Source organism: Aulostomus chinensis, chromosome 10, assembly GCF_037954235.1.
Source record: "Aulostomus chinensis isolate RoL2024-O1b breed Wild chromosome 10, RoL_Achi_v1.0, whole genome shotgun sequence".
Taxonomy (NCBI): domain Eukaryota; kingdom Metazoa; phylum Chordata; class Actinopteri; order Syngnathiformes; family Aulostomidae; genus Aulostomus; species Aulostomus chinensis.
Window position 1 is genome coordinate 55,216 of NC_141329.1, and position 19,208 is coordinate 74,423.

At 43.7% G+C, this 19,208-nt stretch overlaps 4 protein-coding genes across 4 annotated transcripts; 1 reads left to right on the forward strand and 3 right to left on the reverse strand.

Annotated features, from left to right (window-relative positions):
- Positions 1 to 249: 249 nt before the first annotated feature.
- Positions 250 to 6,209, forward strand: LOC147253962 (TRPM8 channel-associated factor homolog; the record flags this gene model as incomplete). The annotated part of the gene is made up of 9 exons (XM_086215569.1): positions 250 to 561; positions 1,048 to 1,349; positions 1,436 to 1,610; positions 1,718 to 1,812; positions 2,112 to 2,322; positions 2,908 to 3,144; positions 3,349 to 3,572; positions 3,664 to 3,777; positions 3,880 to 6,209. Coding segments are annotated over 9 exons (1,913 nt in total), but the record flags the coding sequence as incomplete, so codon positions are not given.
- On the reverse strand, positions 4,486 to 11,665 carry LOC147253963 (uncharacterized). The gene is made up of 14 exons (XM_086215309.1): positions 11,568 to 11,665; positions 10,481 to 10,606; positions 10,259 to 10,404; positions 10,117 to 10,182; positions 9,870 to 9,985; positions 9,341 to 9,768; positions 8,827 to 9,142; positions 8,522 to 8,746; positions 7,894 to 8,437; positions 7,601 to 7,807; positions 7,216 to 7,505; positions 6,905 to 7,131; positions 4,949 to 5,197; positions 4,486 to 4,855 (listed from the first exon to the last, which is right to left on the reverse strand). The coding sequence occupies exons 1-14, from the start codon at positions 11,573 to 11,575 to the stop codon at positions 4,591 to 4,593; spliced, it is 3,213 nt and encodes a 1,070-aa protein (XP_086071435.1). The 5' UTR covers positions 11,576 to 11,665; the 3' UTR covers positions 4,486 to 4,590.
- A 2,098-nt stretch (positions 11,666 to 13,763) lies between these two features.
- Positions 13,764 to 16,233, reverse strand: LOC147253964 (uncharacterized). The gene is made up of 2 exons (XM_086215055.1): positions 15,868 to 16,233; positions 13,764 to 15,073 (listed from the first exon to the last, which is right to left on the reverse strand). Exons 1-2 carry the CDS (start codon positions 16,151 to 16,153, stop codon positions 14,100 to 14,102), a joined length of 1,260 nt encoding a protein of 419 aa, XP_086071181.1. The 5' UTR covers positions 16,154 to 16,233; the 3' UTR covers positions 13,764 to 14,099.
- Positions 16,234 to 16,970: 737 nt separating this feature from the next.
- On the reverse strand, positions 16,971 to 19,205 carry LOC147253965 (endonuclease domain-containing 1 protein-like). Its single transcript, XM_086215056.1, has 5 exons — positions 19,128 to 19,205; positions 18,951 to 19,051; positions 18,752 to 18,866; positions 17,777 to 17,933; positions 16,971 to 17,551 (listed from the first exon to the last, which is right to left on the reverse strand). Exons 1-5 carry the CDS (start codon positions 19,203 to 19,205, stop codon positions 17,160 to 17,162), a joined length of 843 nt encoding a protein of 280 aa, XP_086071182.1. The 3' UTR covers positions 16,971 to 17,159.
- Between the last annotated feature and the right edge of the window lie 3 nt (positions 19,206 to 19,208).

The following is a 19,208-nucleotide window of genomic DNA, read 5'->3' on the forward strand; positions in this document are numbered from 1 at the left end:
CGCCAAAGTCATTTTTTCCCCAAGATTTTTAGAAAACACTACAACCTGGAGACAAAACATCAGAAGGAGTTTATTTAGGCAAAAAAACAACAACATTTTTATCCAAAAATGACTTATTTTAAGTAGGCGGCATCATGTGGAGGCTTCATAGTCTAGGTGTTCATGTTGCCTGTTTAAGTTATTTTCATTTTATTCTTTTACATTTGATTTTTGTTCTGAACTGCCAAAGCAGTCTCATATGATCAACAGACTTTCCTGTTTTTTCACAGAGCCTGGCTAAATTTTGGAACAATGCCCTTCACTGGTTGGATGAAGGCAGGAACGGCACTGTTGGTGTAGCGCCAGATCACGCCTTCAAAGTTCTGAGCAAATCTGGGCTGAAGTGTGTGAAATCAAAATTCAAGAATGATCTCAGCGTGTTTGTGTGTACAACATACATTAAGAAACATGTGGAGGAAATCCAAAACTTTGTGGCAGAAGGCGGAGGTCTTCTGATTGGCGGGCACGCCTGGTACTGGGCCCAGTCACATCCGGGGAAGAACACATTGACAGATTTCTCAGGTATGACACTCAAAATAGTTTGTTCACATATCGATCACGATATTGATTCATGATATATATCATGGTACTTGCTGAGTTTATTCCTGACATACTCTCTTAATGTGTGATGATGTAGGTAATAAATCAGAACCACTGTATGGAGCGGGGGTTCCCAAAGCGTGGGTCAAGACCCCCCCCCCCCCCGAGTTGTGATCAAGAAAAATTAAAAATGACTTGGAATACCAGAATCAAGACTTGAGTGGGAATGTACATGTAACATGTCACACAATATTTCTATACTTCAAAAACCAATGGGTATAGACAGGATTTTAAGTCTATACCGCATTTATTTGGATGTTTGAAATATTGGGAACTCGTGGAGGGAGGGGTGGTTGGGGTTAACTGATATAATTTTTAACAGTCTAGAAAGAGTGAAAAACCTCCAAAACACGTTCAGACTATCTGGGCCTTCAATCAGTGCATCACTAACACTGGTTATTCTTTCAGGGAACAAGATCCTGAACCAAATGGGTTTGAGCGTGTTGGAGGCAACAATTAATGGAAGATGCTTCAAGGCTCCTGATCCCAGAAAGGCCATTAAAGATACCTACCACTTCCGCCACCTTCTGCGGCGCTTCGCTGCTCATGTGACCCAGGGAGAGAAGCTTAACAAGCATGAGCAGGATTGCTTAAAAAAGCTGGGGAGGGACTGTGCCACCTTCTTGCATATGAAGGCTTTTGATTGCTGCTCCTACACGCAGGTCTTGTCCACCCTGACTGACATCTTGAAGAGGTCTGGCATGCCTCAAGTGAGTGCAGGAAATACGCAAACATTACAATCATACAATATGTAGCATGATCTTTTATAATCTTCACGATTTATGCGCTATTTAAGGTTTGTGACAAATGCCCCGTGAAGAGTCCTGAGGAGCACCTCCTCCTCAGTGTGGGGGCTGAGGTATATAAAGTTTGCCCGGATCCTGACAGCCTCCTGCCATACCTCATCAAGGATAACCCCCTGTTGCCTGTCGTCTACAACCACAGGATCAAGGTTACAGCTAACACAGCAGGTCAGACCTAGTTGATGGGCCGTTTTTGTAAATTGTTATTTGTTATTACACTATATTTGCATTTATCATCTTCATATCATTGAGTATGTTGAGTGTGTGCGGCTCAGGTTCGGAGGAATGGATCAGTACTGGTCTCTACCTTTCTCCTGGTATGAAGACCTACATAGCTGCTCCAGCTGATATTGTAAAGAAGGGATGGAAGGTACTACACATGAAATCAAGTACAAGTCTGTATCCAAAATCTGTATTTTGCCTTTCAAGTACTCACAAATAGGTGTCTTGAACCCACAAAGCTGTATTTTCCCTCTCACATCACTTTCCTGCAACTCCAGAATGCAGAAAGAGCCAGCCATATATATTTAACTTGAAGCTAATCGCTAACAAAAGCCAACTGTCCAAAATATATACCAGAAAATGTGCTTGGGAGTTTGTAAACTGATATTGTTTTAGAAAAGGAGACAAATTGTTCTGTTTCAAACTCTGATGATGTCTCTTCCTCAGATCCAGGTTGGTTGTCAAACAGACAAGCTCAACTCCGAGGAGTTGAAGAGGGCACCCAGCGTTCACGAGCGCTTTCCCATCAAAACAGAGATGGTTCAGGTGTGGAACCTGTGGGGGGGGCTCATCTACCTGGTGGCCCCACCCAAAGTCAACGTGGAAGGAGTCATGGTCATTGTGCAGATGGCTGTACCAGTGCCGTATTATAAGTCTGGTGAGTGTCATGTGTGAAACAGTGTTTTGTCCTCGATCAAATTATTTAGTACATGTGACATATAAAAAAAACGTGTCCACAATTGGTTGATGGACAAATAATGCTATTGCTCCAATGTAGCAGGGTAAGTGTTTTTATAATGTTGACTTTGGAGGGAGATTCAGGATAGATGCAGTAAAAATGAGAGGTTTTACATTCAGAAAGGGGACGACAAAAGACTGTGTCCATACTTAAAGGGTTTGATTGAATTACATCAGTTCAACCAAGTGCCACTTGATTGTTAAATACATCTGTGCTACAATATGTGTGCCTTGGCGTGCATCTGGGTGACATAGTAAAGTTAGACTTCACATCATCCCTGGTAAGTTCAAAGTTTTTCAAGAGTGGTTACACTTTGCCAAGCGTGACACAGACATTGCTCATTGCAAGAGCTTTAATGCAGAATTCACACTTGGCAACTAACCTGTGCTGTGTGAATCTTGTATAACCCTACTTTTTTTTAATTGAATCCAGGTATTTTTAAGATTTATCAGGGACCGTGAAAAAAAAATGCTGCTCAGCCTTAAATCCCTGTCTTTCTTTCAGGCGAGACAACACTAGATAATTGGTCCGCGCTACGCACAGCTCCCTCCCCCTGGGCAGAACTGGAGTTTGAGAACATCATCCTTACTGTGCCATCGAAGGTTGTCCGGGAACTGGATCGGCCGGATGAGTTGGCGGCGCACTGGGACAGCATCATGAGAAGCATCGCTGACCTGGCTGTCATTCCACATAAATTCCCACGCAAAGAACGCTTTGTAACAGATGTGCAGATTTCTCATGGTAGGTGTTAGTAGTGCTAACCGCTGCATTTACAACACTTTGCAAGCCTGGAACACAAGAGTGAGTCGATCTCTCAAGGACTACCTATGCTGCTGATATGAAACAATCACTGGGTGCTTTGCTGTCATTACACACAACAATATGAACAATAAAAGTGTTTCTAAAGCTCAGTATTTGTATTTTTTATAATTGTTCTCTGTCCAGGGTGGATGCATGCTGGTTATCCCATCATGGCACACAAGTCCTCAGCAGCTGAGCTGGTCAATGCTGAACGTGCGAAGAAAAAAGGCCTTTGGGGACCCATCCATGAGCTTGGACACAACCAGCAGAGAGCTTGCTGGGAGTTCCCACCTCACACCACAGAGTGCACATGCAACCTTTGGTCCGTATACGTACATGAGGAGTTGTTTGGGATCAACAGGGAAAAGGTGAAGTCGATATTTATTTTTTCTTGAGAATTTTTTTCTTTTCAATGGGATTATTTTTTACAATCCCCTCATTTTGTCTCATTGACTGCAGGCTCATCCGGCGATGGGTTTAGCAAAAAGAAACAACAGGGCAAAGACTTACGTTGAAGGGGGCAGGAAACTTGGCAGCTGGGATATGTGGGTGGCTCTGGAGACATACATGCAGGTGAGACAAACACTTTTAGAAGAAGCCTCGTGAGACATTAACACACCAGTTACATGTCAGGATAAATGATTATTCTTATTTTTTTTTTCCACTTTTACTCAGCTTCTGGATAAATTTGGCTGGGACGCCTTTAAGAAGGTGTTTGCTGCTTACCACAAGATGAGAAACTTTCCCAATGGCAAAAAGGGAAAGATGAATCTATATGCAGAGACTTTCTCCCAGACTGTGGGCGTGAATCTGTGTGGATTCCTGAAGGCCTGGGGCTGGCCCATAGTGGCGGCCACAGAGGAGAAACTCTCCAAGCTGCCCCCCTGGAAGGACCACCCCATGGTCCAGTATGACTAACTTCAACTTGCTGCTGCAGCTTCAAGTGTAATGAAGCTGTGGAAGATCAAAAAATTTGCTTTTTCTCAACCTAATGAATCAGATTCAATTACTTTTTTATCCATCTGTTGTGTTAAAGCTGAGGAGCTGTGTATGGAATGTTTCACGCTAACAGCATCACTCCTGGTGTCTTCAGAAGACACATAATTCAATGTATGGGCTCAAGATCATTTCTGAAAGCCACTTTAGTGGGTAAAACATTTTTATTATTTAATGCAACATTTACACTGATACCAAAATAGAAGCAGACACTGTCGTTTCTCCATAACACTATCCTAAAATAGTCAGGCTTTATGAGATGAACACGTTATTAGTTCAGTCAGTCTTCCTTGAGGGCTGTTTGTTGGCTGACACAACAGGAGATAGGATAGTGGGCTGTTGACAAAGGTCACTGACCTTTGTGGGGTCTAGATCTTTTTACTCTGCTCGCTACTCCTTGGGCTGCAGCAGATTGACGACCTGGTTCGGTCTTTGTGTCATGGGCCCTCGGTGAGGGACAGCTTGACCAGAGGAGTTCTCGGGGAGAGTGAACGCAGAAAAGGTCCACGCAGAACGACCACCCTTTCGAAAAGGCGTGACTAGGACTTGAGGCTTATCTGAGACTTGAGGCTTATCTGTCATTTGCGTGACACTGGGACTCAGCACATCCATGTACTTGGATTCTGTCAACACCACCTGGCATCTCTGGTTGAACCTTGCAGGAAGAAAATCAGTGATATTGATGTTGATTACAGTATCTTCTGTCTTATTAATGATAATCACATGACACACTTGAAAGGAGAGCTACCATTGTAGAAGAGTGCAGTGGCTGACATGGAATAAGTGGATGGGGGCGGCTTCCATGAGGTCCTGGCAGTTGTGTAGATTGTCTCTGATGCGTGAGTAGTCCCTCATGATGACGCTCCATCTGCTGATCGGGAACCCAGTGCTGGTATGGTCCTTGTTGTGAATGCTACACAGCTCCAAAAACATGGCCTCCACCACCGCGCTGGCTTTTGGAGACTGTGTTCCATTTGCACCTTGCTCCGAGTGCGCACTGGACACAACAGCCCGATATCAACCATTACTTTAAGAAGTTAGATTTGATTATCAAGGTTTAAATATTGATTTTAAAACCTATCGTACTGAAGAAAACCTATACTGCCCTCTAGTGGTCAAACTAAACAATGTACAAACACTCAATAGCAAGACTACGGTTCTACTTTTCTTTCGTGTTACTTTGATACTTTGTCGTTATTGTTCCTTTTCTATTTTGAGACCACGCTGCCAGTAAACACATAAGTTCAAAAAAACAAAACAAGTACATACAAATCACCAGGGGAAGATAAAAAGAAAGAGAAAGAAAAAAACAAACATGCCACGTCTCTACAGTTTGTTCCTGTGTTCTTGTGAGTTGGATAGTTCTCATCTTGTCGTTGATTTGCAAACGGTCCGCTTGTCCCATTTTTTTCTCCACATTGTTCTTCTGGGGTCCATATCATATGAGTCAACAGTTCCATAACATATATTTAGTTCGCTATATTTCACCAGTCATCCTCTGTTGGTGAGTCCGGTTTGCACCATTTTCTTTGCTACAGACCTGAAGAGGCTCAAGCTGCCACCCGTAGCACCACCTGCTCACATCCCCCTCCGTCCATCAGTCTCTTCCCTTTCTCTCTCTCTTTATCTCTTGTCCCTCTCTTTCCTCCTGGATATCTGTCTTCCTCCATTATCTGTCTTTGTCTCTGCCCTGCTCTCCTGCTCTCTTTCCCTCCAACCGGTCAAAGCAGAAGGCCGTCCCCACTGAGCCTGGATCTGCTTGACGTTCCTGCCTGTTAAAAGGAAGGTTTTCATCGCCGCTGTTGCTCTGCGCTGTTGCTTCATGTTGCTCATGGAGAATTGTTGGGTGTAAATTCATTGAAGAAGTGTGGTACGAGACCTGCTCTACTTGTGAAGTGTCATGAGGTAACTTTTGTTGTGATTTGGTGCTATACAAATAAAACTGACTTGACTTCTAAAAAACTAAAGATTTTAGGGCAAAACAAAAAAAATAAAACCAAACGTGTATACGGCCAGATGTGTGCTTATTTCTAAGTTTTGGTGTGACGTGAAATCTTATCAAGTTCCTCCAACAATATGCAAATGTGATGATGTAGTTGATTGTTGTGTTCTCCAAATACTTAACCATTCATCTTCAGGAGTATTCACTCCAAGTTCTCTTTCCCATTTTAGTTTCACATGTGCGGTTGTGCTCCCTCTTCTCTCCTTTAGTTGGCCATACATCATAGATATTATTCTGTACTTCTTTGAGTAGTAGATTTCAACTAAGCATTGATTCTTCCATTTTTATCTTGGTTTGCATTGTGTTTTATGTCTTTGTTTAAAAAAGTCCCTCCCTTATAAGGATCTGTAATGGTTCTGAATACTCAATTTATATTTTTGTTTAATCTCCTGGACGCTCATGAAGTTTTCATTTTTAATAAATGTACTCATCGCTGTTATCCCATCCCAACCAGGGGTGAAACGCTGGTCGCGAGCGACCCATTGAGGTAATCCAAGCTCTTTCTCGAGTCCATATTTTCCTACCCAGTTAAACCAAAGCTTTAACGTGAACTGAGTCGCTGCGTTCACCTGATCAATGACACTTAGTGCCTCCTCTCGGTCTCCTTTTCTCTTTCTTGTTTTTAATGTAATATTCAACCTTTGTATATACTCTCAAAAGTGTCAAACAATAATATATTCTCACTGTTAAATGCACACTCACGGGTTTGTCCTGTGACATCTCGAAGGACCAGGCTGGACCAGCTCATCGTGCTGGCCTGCGGTGAGGGAGATAGCCGCCTTATCCCTGTCTGCAAGCTTCTGCCAAAACGCCACAATCTGCTTCACTTGCTGCTTCGTCAGGTGAGGTTGGAGACGCAGGTCGATAAGGGCATGGGCTAAACGCAATGCGTGCTGGTCTTCTGTGTGACTGTCAGAGTTGCATACATCCTGCAACAAACAGGGAGGCTGGTGAATAGTTTTCAACGCACACAGCTGCCTCTCACAAAGATGAGTTTACAACAAAAAGCCTACCTTGCCCCCCTCCTCTTCTTTCGCCCCAAGTTCCAGCACAGTAGGGCCTGATAGGGATGACAAGGGAGCAGCAGGCGGAGGGCAGAGAGGCTGTGCTGGCAGAAGGAGACTATCCAGGCAGTCTGCAAACCTCAGTTCTGCCAGCTCCTCTTGGATGACCCCATCCTCATCGACGTCCCTCTCCGTTTCAGCCTCATCAGTCCAAATCAGGGTGTCAGAATCTGAGCCAAGCTCTTGTGGTAGTACAGAGCCAGTCTGGGAGTACAAGTACTCCAACCCGATCAGCTCCCCTGAATTAAGCATACAAAACCAACATGATTGATTCATTCCACCTGTACACGGCTGTGGCAGTTGTCCGGCATGAAAATATAACTGTCTTAGTTACCAGTGTACTCCTTGGGCTGTGGGTAACTTTCGAACATCACACCCAGCTCTCGGGTGAGCTGGCTGAATCTGTGTTGCAACTGGGCACTGACGCGATGCAGTATGGCCCACTGACCATTCTTCACTGTGGTCTTGGCATGGCTTTCATTCCACCGCGCCAGGCCCTCCAGCAGGTACACCTGGAGGTGAAGGGCGCTGGCAGACATGCCTGTGACAGCAAAGAGAAGGGGAAAAGAGTCAAATCCACAAATTTGTGACACAGGCATGCTTCAAAATAATGCATTTCATGCTCACAAGGAATGAAGCGGCACAGGTAGAGGTGGAATGACTCCATGGAGGAAACACCTCTCGAGCAGGAGTAGATAGGGAGTCTGACCCCCCCTTTTGTCACTTCCCCAGTCTTGGTATAAAGCTCCACCCCCATTGGGTCTTGAATGCAGGGGAGGTGACGACGTTGTATGCGCCAAATCTCTTCCATCCTGGGGCAATCAATGAGCGGTAAGCCCATGGTGTCCGTCGTTTCCCAGAGGGAGTCTAGCAACTCCTGGATGAGCCGCTCTGTCTCCTGCACTCCTCTGGTGCGATGGCGGCAGTGATGGGCCAGCTCTTTGGTTGATGGTTTCACATCAGCATTCATCCCTTCCTCTGAGCGCTTAGCTTCCCTTAAAAGGGCCAAGTCGCCAAAGTCCCACTCAAAGATGGCAAAGAAGAGCCGTGTCATGAAGAATCGGTACAGCTGGTGGCTGTCTGTGGTGACGCCCTTCCTGAAGCGTCGCATATAGTGCCACACATCCAGTCGCAGCACCAGGTGCTCCCACTCACTGAACATTGCAGCAGTCTAACAAAATGAATTTGAAAATCTTTATTGTGTGCTGAAGATGGTACATGAAAGTAAAAGGGTGTGAACCAGGACAAACAGTACCTTGCACTGTCCAGCGGAGGCACAGCAATCCCTGTCCACGTACAAAACCCGAGGGGGTGCTTTTCCAGCGTCTCTGTACCGCTGCATGAGTCCAGTCGCCATGGGAAAAAGTCCTTCGCCCTCAGAGGCAGTGAGAACAGACATGAGCACTTGCCCATGCTCATTGCCTACGTTGGTCACCCAGGCGTCAATAGCTGCATCAGCGTCCGCAAGCTTTTTTTCTACCTGAAAGCAAAACAACAGTCATATCACATCACATAACATGTAGCAGTTACAGTGCATGATTTACAATAACCACAGCTTGCCTTCTTAGTGGAGTCCATCTTTAGGATGTCGCCAAAAATGGATGTGACCCTCGCTTTTGTCTCTGTCAGGCGGGGGAAGGCCTCCCTGGCGTACACAGAAAGCAGCCAGGGCACCTTTGGAACAGGATGCATAGGCGGGAGAGACACCTGTCTCTGCTGTGCCACACCCGGTACACTGAGCCCGCTGAGGTACTTCAAGGACTGGGTCATCCACTCTGTGGTGTGTTGTCCCATCAGATTGGCTCGAAACTCAGACATACTGTTGCCCAAAGTCCGCTCCTTTAGCAACCTGATGACCTTCTCATCACAGGCCAACCTGTGGGGATGGGGTTGAGCAAAAAGACCACAATAGAAGGTCAACAAAAGGTCACACATATTTCCAAAATGAAACAGGTCACTGGTATATGATGGTTAGTGATTTCTGCATTTACACTGATTCACTTGGTTTCACAAAGATGTTAATGAAACATCATGTTTGGAAGCTGCTTGAGTCATAAATGATAAGTTTGCTTACTTGTACGTCAGAACAGCTGGAAACTGGGTCCGATGTACAAGGTCCAGCTGCCCTATGACATCCAGTGCCCACGCCTCATACTTCCTATGACATGAACAGCACTCCAGGTACTCCGTGCCCATGAAATACCACCTGTTTATGTCCAACACCCTCCGGACGTCCTTGTAAAGGCCAGCATCAGTCAATTCACATCCACAGGTGGTGCACATGGGTTTGAATGGCCACATCCTGTAGGGCGCCCACAGGAAGAATGGACTCTGGTAGAAGTCGCAAATGGAGGCTGGGTGTTGCACTCCAGGGGGGAACCACCACATACGGAGGTCAGTGGTGAGGACGGGCCGCCCGCTTGCTCCTCTCGTGAAGAGAGCCTGGCCCAGCCACTCATGGTTTTCCTTCGGCAGTGTCAGCCTCCAGCTTTCGGGCAGTAGCTGCATCATTCACATAGATCAGTTGATGTTAAGATTTACATCAAGCGGATCATATGAAAAACTGCATGCATGTCTGTTCAAAGATCAAAAATTGCTTTTACCTGTGCACCAGAGGAGGGTGCAGTGGTTACGGGCTGGCCTGATCCTTCACCTGCAGTGTGGACTGTAGAAAGGGAGGGTCCAGGTGGCGTGACAACTGCCTCAGCATCCCTGTCAGCTGTACAATACAAACTGATTTTATTGTGTTCCTTGTTGATGGTTGAGTTGTTGACAACAGGTGAAGGCTGCAAAGTTTGTAATAAATACACAACCACTGCTCATATAATGTTTCTATTCCTATGCACTCACACAGAGAGTCGACTTTGATGGGGCTGGCAAGGATCACGTCATCCAAAGGCTCCGCAGGTGCAGGACCTGTATGAACACAGTATGAGAGTAAATCCATGTACATACATTTGCATATTTGATCTGTGTGTAAGAGGGGGCTTACTAGAAGTAGGCAGCTGTGCTGTGTGGGACGGAGCACCTGAAGGCAAGAATCCTGCCACCTCCTTGTCCCGGGCCAGCACATATACCTGCAGCTGGTGCATCAAGGACCCAGTCCTGAACTTTTGCTTCCTCAGCCAGCGTAGATAGCTTCAGACACGACAGCAACGAAATCAAAAGCTAGCCCAAATATAAACTCGCATCAGAACCTGCTTTTAATACTCACATTTGACTCTTGCCGCTGGACGACTCATACAGTGACTGGTAAGTCTTTTTGGCATGTTTACCAAAACCTACCAGCTTTTTGTCAAAGCTCCTCATCAAAAGACGTTTAAAAGGACGGTTTGGCCTCCTGCAAAGAAGCGTGTCATTTTTTTTTTTGCAGAACTGTGTCTTATTTGAACCAAAAGAATCATTGCTTACGATTATAAACATGAACGGATGAAATGTTACGGTATGACAGCATTATAGTGATGTTTTAAAACCACTGGTTTGCAACTTTCTTCAAATAATAAATAATCTCACACATCTTTAAAACTTTTCTTTTCAATTTGAATTAGCATGTGATGATGTGGCGAAGCCCTCTGAGCTGCATGTCTTTTGCGACAGGGACTATACAATTATTGGTTTCATTTAAGTATTTCATGTTAATGGGATAAGGAGTGAAACTATTACATAATCTGATTACTATCTTATACATTTCCTGATGATGAAACTTATTTTACAAATATGTAAGACTCCGTAAACTTATGCGTATGTTTTGAACAGTTATTTCGGGAATATTGTCATGCTGCATTTACACCGCCATTCCGCTAGTAGGCGCTAAAGCTTCCGTTTGCGTAAAGAAGAAACGTAATTTTGCAACCAAACAATGTTTTTAACCCCTGAATTTATACGTGATGTTATATAAGACGTTATCGTTAATTTTGCGCGAATTTAAAAAAAAACACACTCTGTAAAAATCCCAATCCCTCAAACATCTGAAACGGCCGTCAAAGTCTTAGGCGGCAAAATATAAACAATAGCGCCTCGGTCGGTAACTTGCAGAAACGTCCATTGCGCCGGCTTTTATCAATTTACCTCATCCGAAATATAAATCATGTCCGAGTTAATCTCTGCTTTGTTTTTCTTTTAACATGGAATACTGCTACCAACATTTTACATGGCTTTTTTACAGGTTCTAGCTATAATGCTAACGTTGCAAGCGCGTATTTTTCAAAGAACGAGAAATCGCGCCTCTGTTTCGTCCACGTTATGGTATTAATTCATTCTAACAAGAGGATGTACGCTGAATCTCGTGTTAGGATACTCACCTCTCCATCTCTGCTTCACTGCAGGACTTCTACTTGGTTTGTTTTATTTTTGTTTTGCGGACTACAGTACAAACTAAAAGTGCATGTTGGGTCTGAAGCGCAATGGTGGAATCTGCATATTCCACGCCCCGAAGGACCGTCATTGGTCGTCTCTAGACGAGTTCCAGGGACATTTGCATTGTTAAGTACGAACACGAAAAGGATGAGCTCTCGCCACCTTTTAAGACTTTAACAACCAGCGCATGTGACCGCTTGTGCCAAATGCTGTACAGTCAGTTAATAAACGAATGAAACTATACTCCGGAATCGGCTTTAGTATCAAAGAAATACTTTCTCTTTTAGCTCTCAACTGCAGTTATCAGTAATAGGACTTTGAAGAGACTGAGCCGAAAACTGCGACTGTGTCAAGGGAAGGAGGGAAGCGTTCCAAAGGATCAGCTGTCGACTTTTGTCTTGACGTTGTATTTTGACTTTAATCTCGATATTGTATGTCAATTTTTTTTTGGAAATGTCGACTCTTTTCTGGAAGTGCGTGATGAAAAAAACAAACAACTAACTCCTCTCATTTTTTCCCCCACCATGGGTGGCCAAACCAAGGTGTATAAACATTTTCTTGCCAGTATCACATGAGAAATAGGTGATGTAATCCAGTTTTGGACGACGTCACCCCTCCCAACCCCCCCACTAGAAACTGCCAAGGTGCAGCCAAACAAGTCATGTCAAGTCCAGAAAGTCGTTTTAGCGCTGATACAAATGTACACTGCAGAACCAATTAAAATATATACATTTTCCTTGTGTTATTTCCATGTTGTCTGTATTCTGGACTAGACTCTCCAATTAAATCCAGGCATTCACACATATATTAATTTTTATACATGTCACTTTTTTAGCCCAAAACCTCTTCCATTCAGTCTCTGGTGTGTGAAAGGGGAACCTACAGGAAGCTTTGTCTGTCAACTGCGTGTTTAGCAGAAATAAATCTTTTTTCAAGATTACTCGAACTCTACAACTTACTTGCATAAGTTTTATGGATCAATTTGAGAGCTAAAAATTGTGATCCCTGCAGTGGGAGGCAAAAGAAGCTTTGTGGTAGACCCGCTCTCCCGACAGTTGCTTGATGTTCACATCGTTTATTGAGTGGAATGAAAACATACAACTTTATGACTCCAATGTGTGTAACTCAGTGAACGTTGCAAACCACTGGCGTCCCTACATTGTTGGGAAACCAGTAACAACCCTCGTTTTCTTGATCGTTAACACACCTCCTGATCCTTTGTGTGGGTGATTACTAATTAAATTAGCATTTCCAGAATGTGGAGCTTCTTCAGTCTCCTCCAGCCGCTATCGTCAGCAACTGCCCCTTCGCTTTCATCAGCAGTTTTAAAATCAACCTTTGTCCAATTTGGTCTTCGATCAACAGTAATATCTGATTTCTTGCACTTGAAGGATTTCCACTCTCATAACCACCAACATTTAAACATTTACAAAGCAGTGGAGAGCTTCAATCAACAGACAAAGACACAGATCTGAAACCAACGGAGATGCAGTTGAATAAATGAGATTTTGTTTTCTAAGTGTGTTGATTCATCTTCTGTTTTTCGGTCTTATCTCTCATCCAATAATCGTCCGTATTGTCACACAGTTTCATAGTTGTTTAATGCCATTGAATTTAAATCCTTCAGCCTAATGGAGTTTTCCCTCGGCCATCTCATGGAAGAGTTTCATGAAACCAAGTGGTCCATGAACAAGGGTCTTAAGTCTTCAAAGGAAATAAGCTATGAGGGGTGGGGAGGGGGGGTGTCTGTGAAACATATGGCTGCCTTCATCATTTTAATCTCCGGGGGATTATTTGCTGATTCACATCCCTGTCTGGAAGCAAGTCAAACACTTTGCTCTTGTCACTTCTAAATATGAACAAAACTTCCTCTGTCTGACAGTTGGATTTTTAATATTTGGATTTTTAATCGGTCTGTGAATTGGCCCAGAGACTAGCTGACTGCTAGTTAGCATAGCACAATAAATGGTTGTGGGTAGGAAGTGTTAGCCTGCCTCCAGCACAAGTCCACAAGTATACTTTTTCTACAAGATTTTTTTTTCCTGCCGAGCACAATATTTAAAAAGTTCTGAATCAGAGACAAAGTCAGAACTACTTGCAGAACTAGCAGTTTCACAACTTCTTTAAATCAAATTGCCATAATCAACTCCACAACCATCAGATTTTAACCTTCCTTAATTTCTCACTTGTAGAGATCAATGTTTAATATGATTTACAAGAAATAAATAAGAGATTCCTTTATAAAATGTAAATTAAGACCCTTAAAAGATAATTTAACTTTTGTTTTGTGGCTACTTTTTTCCTCCATCATATACAAACACACAAGTTCCCCCAGCTTTAGACACACACTGAAGCAGCCGCACACTTGTGATAGTGAGAGAATCTTTATTCACAGACACTCTGACATTCTGATTCCTCATGTCTCTACTCCAAACTGAACTCTCAATGTTTTCTTGACAGTGTTTACCCTGGACTTCTCAGCTGCTGGTTAGTGGCTCTGGCTCTCTGTTGTCCTCACTCTGATGAGGTTGCGCTGCACTCACACACTTGTGATTTTTCAGCTGATAATGCCAAGTGAATCTTTTGTCACAAGCACTGCACTTGACTCGTTTCTCCCCCGTGTGGACCGCCATGTGGTACGTAAGATATCCTTTTTGAGTAAATCTTTTATTGCAGATCAAGCAGCCAAAGGGTTTTTCTCCTGAGTGACAGATCATGTGTTGGGTCAAATGTGCACGTTGAGAAAAACTATGTCCACAAACAGAGCAGCTAAATGGTTTTTCCCCTGAGTGACAGGTCATGTGAGTTTTTACATGATGACGTTGAGAAAAACTTTTGCCACAAACTGTACAATTATGTCGTTTCTCTCCAGAGTGACATGTCATGTGGCTAGTCAAGTGATGGCGTTGAGGGAAACTTTTACCACAAACAGAGCAGTGAAAGCGTTTCTCTCCTGTATGGCAGGTCATGTGGACGGTTAAGTGATGGCGACGCAGAAAAAATTTGCTACAAATAAGGCAACGAAATGGTTTCTCTCCTGTGTGAGTTCTCATGTGAGCCTTAAGATGTCCGCTTTCTGTAAAACGATTACCACAAACCGAGCAGACGAAAGGTTTCTCCCCTGAGTGGATTCGCAGGTGTTTCCGTAATGAACCACTGCATGAAAAATACTTCATGCAAACTGAACAGCCAAAAGGTTTTTCCCCCTTATGGGTTCTCATGTGATCCTGAAGATTATTCTTGCGCCGAAATCTTTTACTGCATTCAGAGCAGCCGTATGGTCTCTCTTTATTATCACACTTAATTTTACTTTCCAGGACTTGATTGTTGTTTGGGGAGTTTAAAGTTGATGGAGCATTTCTGGTGTCCACAAACTCCTCATGACTGGAAGTGTTGGAGCTGCTGGTTGGATGGGAAACCTCCTCTTTAGTCCCCCCCACCTGCTTGACATCTGCAGGACAATCAAAAACAAAGTAAGATATTATTAAGACTATTATCAAGACTATATAGACGAGGACAACTCAGTTTGTAGTATTATTTTGAGACTAGATGGATAGTGAAAAAGAACCATTTTAATGAGGTGGACAAGAACCCCGTTAGAATCATGTGATGTGGATCTTCAAGACCGAGAATGAACGGGGAGAATGAACTTTACGGAGACGTAGGAGACACCTTGTGTCCAGCAGAAAAACGAACGACATGAGGGAGACTATTGAGTGGAATCTAGGAGTATTTAAGTACACTTTAATTATATACGAGTAGATGGGATCTTTGCTGTTAGTAGTTATCATGACGGGGCTTCACTGCACACACGTCTCAAAGGCCTCAGTCATGACATGTTCTAGCTTAGGACGCTGTAGGATTTAAGGGGCAGATGCCGATATTATGATGAATACGATGAATGATCAACAGCGAATATCAGTGATTATAAAGCACAAACTTGTCCTCACACATTTCGGATCTTTTTTAGCTCTCAATTTAGTCTTACAAACAGGAAAACAAACCCAAAGGGTATTTGTATCTCCTGGCTCTTGGCATCTATCATGTATCTCTGCTACTTGTCGGTCACCCAGACTTGCAACGATTTGTTTTACAGGAAGATGTCAGGAGAAAAGAGTTACAAACAGCCATCGGGCTCCGCTTCATGTATGACTAAACTGAGGGTTAAATAATGTCAATTAGTATTTCAGAACAAGTCTGTGCTATGACAGTTTAATGAATGGGGCTCCAGAGTGACACGCTGACCTGCTCTGCGAAGAAGGACTTTGGGTTTCAGCAGAGCATCGAGCAGCCTCCCCTGGCGAGACACCTCCCACTCTGACCGCTCTGCTCGGTCCTTATACTCCGCCAGGATCTCCTCTACCAGAGCCATCACCTCCCGCGCCGCCGCCGTGAGCCGCTCGCTGAGCAATGCTCTCAGCACCGGGACATCCGCCGCTTCTCCTATTTTTTCCAGCTGCAACAGAAAGTCCTCAGCGACGGCGCCGATCCGCTCCTGAACCGACACCCGCAGCAGCTGCACGGCGCACATGTTACGGCTTCCTGCACTCTTTTGACTTCACACTGTGACCGACTAGGCAGTTTGAGACAAGAGTAAACACACCAAGGTGAGTTCCGCGTCAAAGACACGTCACCGGAGAAAGAAGCCGAATTGAAAATATCGACCACTGGTGGACGGGAGGGAGGGTAAATCGGTACCGTGACCCATGTTGACTCCACATCATTTCAGTGTTATTAAAGTGATGTTAGGTCACTTGTAGATGTGTAGCTGGTGGTCCTGGTCTTGAAGTGTGCTGATTTGAAGTCTTGAATTGTAGATGTATTGGCTGAATTTTGAATCAAACTGCAGACGTAAAACTGGGTACAAAATAACATTCTTCCATCATCGGAGGAGCCATCAGGCCGCAGCAATGTCACACTTTTATAATCATGCCTGATTAAACCCAAGTGAATATGAGTATAGAGCTTACTTCGGATATAAAGTTGCTTATAAAGGAGAAATAAGCAAAGATTCACAACCAAAAATCTACAACCAGTGAACAATTTGGCATTTTTTTTTATTAAAAAAAGCAATAAATTAATCGTCAAAATATTGCAAATCAATCAATTCAGTTCTTTATTTCAGAGCTGTTACTGATTATGTTTTACCTGTGTGTAAATAATAAATTGGTAAATGGGAATATATATATATATATGTATATATATATATATATATATATATATATATATATACAACTGTATATACAATAAATAAATATATATATATATATATATATATATATATATATATATATATATATATATATATATATATATTTGGGCTGCACGGTGGTGCAGTGGTTAGCACTGTGGCATAGTTACACTGAGATGTTTCTCAGTTGTGTATGCTGATATTTGCCTTTTCCGAGCAATCGGATGCATTATTTTCAAAATCGCACAAGGGTAAACATACATTACTTCCAGGTTGGGAATATCTTATGTAAAATCAAAGGGAAACAGCATCTAAAATACGTTTTTAATTGTCCCTCTGCTCGCATTTATAACCTGCAGTTGTTGTGAAACAGCTCCCCTACTGGCTGATTAGAGAACTGCTGCAGGAACTCTCCGAGCTCATCCACAGAGAGTTTCTCCACCCAGTTGTCCTGTGTGTTCCTGGCTGCTGCAGCGCCGCTCTGAATGGGCCTCCCATTATTGTCCACACAGCAGAAGGCGTTCCATATGTAGTCGGGGATGTTGACACGCTTCACGCTGTTTTTGATGATCCAGTTATCTGGAGAAGGAACAGCCCCAACTAGAACATAGGCCTTGGAGCACTTCTCCCGAAAAAGGTCTGTGAGCTGGGACTCATGGAACCTCCAGGCGTTTTGGTTCAGCTTTGGGTTTTGAGGAACCACATTAGTGAGGGTGAAAGTGGCATTGCGGGAAGGGACTATAAGAGAAAGTTAGGGAGAGTTAAACGGGCAGAGACTGAAATGTGAACAGTAGAACTTAAAACCTTGCTGATATTCTACAGGAAGCAGAAGCATAGTTATCACGCTTTAAATTTGTAGTCAAATCACAGAGAATCCCTCAATGTGTTGTAGACTTTGTGACATCACCGCTGATGGACTGCTGCCCCCTGCTGTTGTGTCCTCCAAAATTCAGGTTCAGCTACCTGCATGGTGTCCGTTGGGGTTGAGGTGACCTCGGTCAAAGCCAGAGTGCGTGTAGTCCTCATTCAGAGCCTGTCTCTCTCCCAGATAGATCCCAGGATGGTCCTTCCCCAGCCAGTACCCATCCTTCATCCCTGCTTGCCAGGATGAGTTCACCAGCTAGACCGATCATTGGAAACACTCTGATTTAGAGCAATACTCCACCCTAAAATCGTTGGGGTTTTTTTTGCATTTCAAGTACTTCCAAATAGATATCCTGAGCTCACATATATACTTTTCCCCACCTGCATTACTTTTTTCTGACTTCAGAATGCAGACAGAGCCAGCCACGTATATTTAACTTGGCCCTAACATCTGCAAAATAGTACAAAATGACCCTTTATGAACTGCAGTGTAAATTGTTTGGTATAATCCATATCTTTATCAACTATAACCCCTCTGGTTTGTTGTGATTGTTAACAAGTGCTAAAGTGTTATGTGCTGACAATTTTGAACTTACTGCTTGATCAAGAATATGTTATTGGGGCGGCACAGCTCAGGGGTAGAGTGGCTGTCTAGCAACCAAAGGGTCGCTGGTTTGATCCCTGACCCTGGTGACCGTGTCCTCGAGCAAGATACTGAACCCATAATTGCTCCTGATGAGTAGGTTGGCACCTTGCATGGCAGCCTCCACTGTGAGTGTGAATGGGTGAATGAGATGACACTGTAAAGCACTTTGAGTACCGCTAAGGTAGAAAGGTGCTACATGAAACTGAGTCCATTTATTATCCAAAATGATGTGTTTGAGCGTTTTTAAAGTTTCTGTTCGTAGCCATCATTTGCTATTAGATCCAAGCTAAATACATGCAACTGGCTCTTTCTGCATTCTTGGGTCACAAAGATGTGATGTGGGGGGGGGGGATGCAGCAACATATTTTCTCATACTCATTGTCCATTGTTTGATACATGTGCATATTAAAAACCAGAGTGGTACCAACCTGAGGTTCCACAAACCACCTCCTCTCCCTGCCTCCTCCATTACTGGGCTGGAACTGATAAGCAGAGTAGACAGCGATACGATGGGTTGTGTCATACAGGGTGGCAAAGTGGTACCTGGTGGTACACAGATGAAGCAGTGCGTGATTGTGGTGAAGTGACCCAAACTCCTGCATTAAAGATCTTCCTTCTCCTTCTTACCTGTTGACAAAGCGTTGACAGAGATGAGCAGCACCCGGCGTAGAGGCTCCCCACTCCGGTACTTTCTCTTTGTAGAAAAAACTCATACATTCTGGAACATTCTGGGGAAAAATCAAACAGAAACCTTAATGTAATATTTGCGCAAGTTTTTGTTGGAACTGACAAAAGGACACGAACCTCAAAACGTTCCACAACGTCTGCATGAGCAGAGAAGAGGAGCGATAGGAGAGCGCACAGAGTTACCAAGGTTTCCATTTT